At 31.5% G+C, this 6633-nt stretch overlaps 1 protein-coding gene across 3 annotated transcripts; it reads right to left on the bottom strand.

The window, feature by feature from the left end:
* Positions 1-1065: 1065 nt before the first annotated feature.
* Positions 1066-5334, bottom strand: LOC127092100 (uncharacterized). 3 transcript variants are annotated; one of them, XM_051030909.1, is made up of 7 exons: positions 5076-5334; positions 4588-4761; positions 2902-3122; positions 2575-2815; positions 2373-2458; positions 2068-2162; positions 1066-1756 (listed from the first exon to the last, which is right to left on the bottom strand). In XM_051030909.1, the coding sequence occupies exons 2-7, from the start codon at positions 4684-4686 to the stop codon at positions 1464-1466; spliced, it is 1035 nt and encodes a 344-aa protein (XP_050886866.1). In that variant the 5' UTR covers positions 4687-4761; positions 5076-5334; the 3' UTR covers positions 1066-1463. The 3 variants fall into 3 exon arrangements, with proteins under 3 accessions (XP_050886866.1, XP_050886867.1, XP_050886868.1); XM_051030910.1 differs by lacking the exons at positions 4588-4761; positions 5076-5334 and adding an exon at positions 3558-3665; XM_051030911.1 differs by lacking the exons at positions 4588-4761; positions 5076-5334 and adding an exon at positions 3211-3504.
* Between the last annotated feature and the right edge of the window lie 1299 nt (positions 5335-6633).

A 6633-nucleotide genomic window follows, 5' to 3' on the forward strand; every position in this document is an offset into this window, starting at 1 on the left:
ATTTAGTTTTGGTTTGAATTAGTTTAATTTTTTTTTTATTTAATTTTTTAATTTGATCAAATTATTCTTAAATGAAGGTTGAAATGAAGTGTAGAACTATGTTATGTTATTATATGTATTATCGATATTGTTGTATTAACTTTGTAATAGATTTTTAAAATATTTATTTTATTAAGTTGTGAACGTATGATTATGTGTGACATATCTATGAAATTTAGTTTCATATTATTAGTTTATTTAATAAACGGTTTGACTGTAGGTTTAATCGATTGAACCAATTAAATCTTAAACCGCAAGTTTCACCAGTTCAATCTCCGATCCAAATTTGCAGCTTCAGTGCAAAGTAGATAACTCTCATCTTAGACATTGTTTTGAAATTCAGAAAGGTCAAAAATTAGATACATGTGTTACGAACATGCCCTTCAAATTTGAGCTTGATCCGACGATTAACAAATCGGGAATCATCGATTTAATGAGACTGATTGCAGAAAAATGGAAATTGATTTCTCTCATCTTTTCTCTCTTTTGAATCCCTATTTTCTAAATTGATCATCTTCACTTAAATAAGTGAGACAAATAAACTAATCATATTTGGACATTTCTCCATATAGGAAAGGAGCCCAAACCCAACACTTATATAAAATTATTTTCGTAACAATTTCTCTACTCATATCTCATAGTTATATCTAATAGTTGGATAGTTTACCTTCAAAACTTATTAAGAGATTAAATAATAAAATCTAAATAATACAGATAACAGTGTCACACCAACTTATGTTAAATCGAGTTCACAGAAAGATCAAAATTTGTTGAATTTTTTTTTAAAAATCTAAAACAAAACCTATAGTATTTATATGAACAAAAAATTATTTAATAGTTTTTATTTATGATGTGTTTGATTTAGCTTGGTAGCATGCATACACTCACATGACATAGGAATTTTACCTCCAACTTAGCTATAGGCAATGCTTGAAAGAAAATGAAGTTAGTGTCCATTCTTGATTCTAACCCCAAAATCACAAAGATAACATCTTTGTTTAACAACTTGAAAAGAAGAGAAGGATATACAAAACACAAAAACAATTCCTTAGAGAAATAAACAAAATGTACAAAAGATATTATAGTTCAGTCACCTCCAAACTGCTATATTATCTATCGAAAACTAATTTCTCAGCAGAATGGGCGAATTAAGAGACATCGAAAAAGTACTAATCAGAAAGAACAAGATTCGAACTCTGAAAGTAAAAAGTAACATACCCCGCTAACATTTGCTTATAGAAGAAAAATCTATCCGGAAAACACCATAAACAAAACTTAACTCTGCTAAGGATTATACATCCTTTGACATATAACCTCAGTTTGTCATTGTTCCAAAACTGCACCGGTAGTAAAACTTCTTCTGTTCAAGTACCAAACTAGATAAGACGGCGGAAGCGAGTTAGTAAATAAAAACGGAAACCGATTTACAAAGGAGATTGGAGACTGAAAAAGTTGAAGTCGTGGTGGTGAACGTTGAGTTGCTTCAGCCAGGATTCTGCAGCGCTGTACATGTCAGACATCCTTTCATTACCAGATTCTGAAGAGGATGATGAACTTAACCAAAAAGGTTTCTGCATTTTGTAACTAGCCATCCCGAAAGGAGGCAGAGATTTAAAACCACTCTTGTTTTCCTTGCTTTTCTTTCCCACACCTGCCCATTCTTCAAAACAGTCTATGTCTTTTCCTATGTCAATATCATCATATGTGTTTTTACAATCTGCAGAATAAGAACTTGTTAGAACAACAACTCCGGTTCAAAAAATACAAATAGAGAAAGTTACGATGTTATGAGGGTGTGCGAATGAAAATGAGTACTCATACAGATTGTATCTTTCTTGGAATGCAAGAAAAGGAACAAAAACGTTGACAAATGAAGTAAAATTAGTTCAAAACACAGGAAATGAAATATGCTATGAAAGTACATTTCATCTCAAAGCAAAAACTCCAAATGATTTCAAATGTTTGTTGGATTTTTTGAAAACATACGTGTTAATCGGAAAAGCACAAATCACTACTACATCAAGATACCTTGGAAAGATGATGATAGTGTATGGTAAGTTAGGAAGCATGCAGAGAGCTCCTTTTCACTTGGCTGATGATTTGGTATGGAATATATAGGGTACCTATCCAAAGATAAACAATTCGGCATTAGAACGTTCTACCTTGAAATCTAACAGAAAGTAGATGTTTTACGGCAATGTTGTGTATCCTATGACTATAGACGTTGTTTATAAGAGAATTGGTTTTGTCGTCCAAAAAGGGGTAGCGGCACAACTTATCTGTCTGTTCAAGAACAAGATTTAAGGATAACACGAATAATTAATTCGGCTCACCAAGCAACAGCCATCCAACTTGCAGGGGAAACATCCACACTTTTTAAAGTCATCAATGCTGGATGGCTTTTAGCAAGCTCCGATATCTGAGACAAGAAACATCGCCAGACGGGCATTGTGCGAGAAACCATATATATAATTACATTCCTTTTCGTATTACCTTCAAAAACTTGCGAGAACAACTTATCAATTAAAGTCTTACCTTCAGAGCAAATGGAACCCTCAACCAAGGCGGTAAAGTCTCGGTGTACTGCAAATAAAGGTATCCAAGCATATCCCTTGTTGGCCACGAACCCAATTGGTCGGAGCTCGAATCCAAGGAAGTAGCATCCCATGCCTTGCTAGAATTGTTACTTAATGATCTCGATGAACTGTCACTTCCACTATCGTCACTCGAGGAATCGAATTCAGATTCAGCTGCATCGCTATCCTCTTTCTTATTCCTTGAAGAGAATAAAGAAAATCACTCGCTCAACCATTTCGTCGATGCATTTGGTAAATAAAATGTGCAATATTATATTATGTTTACCTGGAAGAAGCTGCAACAGACTTACTGGTGTAGATTTGGATGGAAGATAGACAGGGAACATAATATTGCGTCAAAGCATGGCTGTTTCCCAACAGCATCGGCGTACCAGCACCCAATGCACTCCATTTTCCATAGCAGTTCCAAAGATCTTTCAATTCAAAGCATTCAATAGTGTCCTTTGCAAGAGGTAGCCATTGATTATTTACTTCATGAGAACAGCTCTGCAAAATTACACAACACAAGGAAACATATCAAAAAACCGTACCAATGACCATTTAACTATAACGAATCATTGTCAATCAAGAAAACCGGAAGCAGCAACAACGGGTCCAATGTTCCAAGAACACCAGAGAGGCACATCTCTATCCAAAATATTAAGACATAGGGTATATGAGTCCATTTATAAGCAATGTAAGACTTAATCAATCGCACTTACAACAACTATTATTAATAAAGATTCATCGGTTATTCAATAAACTTGAAAAGATTCATAAGTAATTCAAAAACTTGAAAATAAAATCTTTGTTTATAATAATGACAAGAGATAGGACGTTAGTAGCCAGAATTCGAATTCAGAACCTCTTTATTAGAACATCATGGCTTAACCAATTAAGTTAATTAGCATGTTCAATAATAAAAAGATTAGAAAACTATACCCTCATGCAGGGACCAATTTTCAGTAACCAACAAACATGGGGCAGAGTGAAGAAGCAATGAGAATCACGTGACATTAAACTTTTCTAAAAGATTAATTCCAAAGCTTATCTTTCCAGATAAGCCTTGGTCCTACCCAAACCAATGGATAAAGAAGAATTAAATATATCTCCTATTTTTTTAGTCTCCTCTAAATCACAATATCACAAACTTCCACACATGATAAAATTTAAAACTACCATAGTACTAGTAGCATTTCCAAGTAGTTAATTAAACCCCTTTCAATTTACCAAAGCCTTTTCTCTTGTTGGTTTTAGTGGAGAATATTTTAAACAACTAAATCTATATTTCGATATCTTCTAATTTGTTGTAAAAAAACGGGTCCGACCCAACGGACATGTCTGTTTTTGTCCGCAGGATGGTTTAAGTTTTAGACTTACACCTCTCTAACCTGTTGGTTCCATTTTTGTCGAGACACAAACATTAACATAAATTTAAAATTTTTAGAATTTAAAAATGTCCTATCCTCATTTTTTTTTTAAAAAACGGACCAAAATTTTAGTCTATTTTTGCGGGTTGCTGAGATGTCGTTTGTCACCTAAGGTAGCTACATGTAAATGGTATCAAGGAATATTCGTTAAAACGGGGTCGTTTGAACTGTCCTTCATAATTGCATTTTGCAATCTTAGGACATAAAAGTCTCACTTTTGAAGACCCCTTACTCAGATAAAACAAAGTCCGATGTTACAGATAATTACTGTTGCAAAACAAAAATCATTAAATTATTACAACAAACTTTCGTATTCTAGCTTATTTATCATTCAATTCTCAAAAGCCATGTCATTTTTCTACCTTTATTTAACATAAAGTTAAAGTCTTAATTAATTTTACCTCCTCAAGAAATCTTCACAAAATTAATTTATTTACATCAAATTGAATCCACCATTACCGGATTAATTTATTCAGATTCCACTTAATGTACGAACAATCTAAATACAACAATTTTTTTTTTGAATTCTTTAAAAAAAATACCTGAAGAACAAGATTGTGAGAAGGAACTTCTGGAGTGACGCTGAGAACAAAACGATCCACATTTGAGAGAGAATTTCCAGAACATGACGAAGACGCCATTAATTTTTTTCGAGAAAGTAACAGAAATTACTCAGAAACAGACCACAATCAACGCCTTCAAATCATGATCGCCCCCTTTTTTTTCTCCAAATAAAACAAATAAATAAGTCAATTATTATTTTCCACAAGTCAAAATAAAAATAAAAAATAAATAAAAAATTTCGCCATTATCACTTTGGAGTGAGAAAGTAACGAAACGAAGAAGAAGAATGGGAAGAGAATAGAAGAAGAAAAAGATATAGTAATCCGATTTAGAATAAAATAATAATTAAGAAATCTGTGTACTAAAAGTAAGTATTTTTGAAAATCAAGTAATTTTTGAAATGAAAGGGAAAATAATGAAAAAGAAGAAAACAACAAACATAAACATAGAAAGAATGTTTGCTTACTTTGTATGTGTTGTTACTTGTTATGAGAGAGGTGAATCAGTGGTAATGTGGGGTTATGAATTTTTTTTTGTTTTAGAGAGAGAGGGAAAAAAAGAGAAACGTTTTTTGAGATTTAAGAGAGAGAGAGGTATTTGGTGGCGAGAAATTGAGAGTACGTTTCGCCGCTTGTAAAGGAGACAGTATCAGCTGATTGAGTTCTACTTTTGTACTATGTTTTTCTTTCTTTGGTTTTTTTTCTGTGTTGTTTTTGGGCTTTGATGGTTCAGATTTTTTTTTTTTTAACGTTAGTTATTTTATGGATTAGAAACCACGTGTAGATTATGGTTACTTGTTTTGCCTTTGAAAATCTACTATTGTCCTTTTTGATTTGTACATGTATGTAATGTCCTTATCGAGTATCATCACACGTTTAACCAAATATGATAATATTATCAAATTATTGGATTATGTAAATAGTTCTAATTTTGAGTACATTTCTAGATAAGAAAACAAAGAGATTCTTTTAATAAAATCGTTATATTTTCTATCGATCTTACTTTTCAAACTAATTCTCTATTTTTCTACTTTAAGTCGCTAAATAACAAAACAAAATTTAGTGTACCGGGCCACGCCATTTCAATTGGTGTGGGAAGTGTTGTGGCTTTTTTTATTGTTCTTTTATAAATATGTTATATTTAAAATTAATTAATTAGTTGATTAAAAAATTATTTTTTTAATATTAAAAATTTATTATATATTATTTATTAATTAAATGAATAATATTATGTACTATTTAATCATCAAAAAATGAGATAATTCAAAAATTACTATTAATAATATTTTAAAACTAGTTTGTGGTTTAAAGTGATCGGCCAAATCAATATGGATATAATCTAATTTAAAAAATAGGTTTAAAAATATATAAATTTATATTAAATTTTTAAAATAACTGGTATAAAATTATAAGTTTTAAAAATAGAATATGATTGTACACTTATTTTTAACAAACAAATGTAAAATAGATTTTGAAAGCATTATGATTTAACACTTATTTTTAAAAAAGTAGGTGTAAAATGTATAGTTGTAGTAATTAAAAAAAATGTGTGCCCCCAAATTTTGGAGTCCAGAGCTATAGCACCTGCCGCGCTTGCTAAAGGTTGGGCCTGACTGGTGAGATATAATTTAATGTCATTTTCTGTCAAATAACAATTACTCTTCGTCTTGGATAATGATAAAGGATGGTGCAGTGGTTGAATCTTGATCTGATGCGATATGTGGTGGTTGAAAAACTATCTTCATTGGAATAACTAAACATACTGTGAATGTTTGCAAATTAAATAACGTCCAATCTATATTTGCCATAAGTTTTGTGTTATTGAAATTAAATTCATTCCTTGACATGAATTGATTTTGTGGTTATGTTGGTGGTGTGTTGGTGTATGGGTTCTGTGTTTCAATTGTGGGGTGCTAATAATAATATGTGATAGTTGTTGGATGTTGAGAGAATGAGGGTTTAAAGCAGACTTGTTAGGGAATTTTGCAAGTTGAACTTGGATTGAGGAGTTGATGTATAAGTTTG

The sequence above is a fragment of the Lathyrus oleraceus genome, chromosome 6 (assembly GCF_024323335.1).
Source record: "Lathyrus oleraceus cultivar Zhongwan6 chromosome 6, CAAS_Psat_ZW6_1.0, whole genome shotgun sequence".
Classification (NCBI taxonomy): domain Eukaryota; kingdom Viridiplantae; phylum Streptophyta; class Magnoliopsida; order Fabales; family Fabaceae; genus Lathyrus; species Lathyrus oleraceus.

What these genes read in the sequence shown, in the direction of transcription:
- LOC127092100 (XM_051030909.1), bottom strand. Translation starts at nt 4,686, where the DNA reads ATGGCGTCTTCGTCATGTTCTGGAAATTCTCTCTCAAATGTGGATCGT. An exon ending in CTCACAATCTTGTTCTTCAG is followed by an intron (nt 3,123 to 4,587) that starts GTATTTTTTTTA and finishes GTAATTTTGCAG; the next exon opens with AGCTGTTCTCATGAAGTAAA. An exon ending in AGTTGGATGGCTGTTGCTTG is followed by an intron (nt 2,163 to 2,372) that starts GTGAGCCGAATT and finishes ATCTTTGGATAG; the next exon opens with GTACCCTATATATTCCATAC.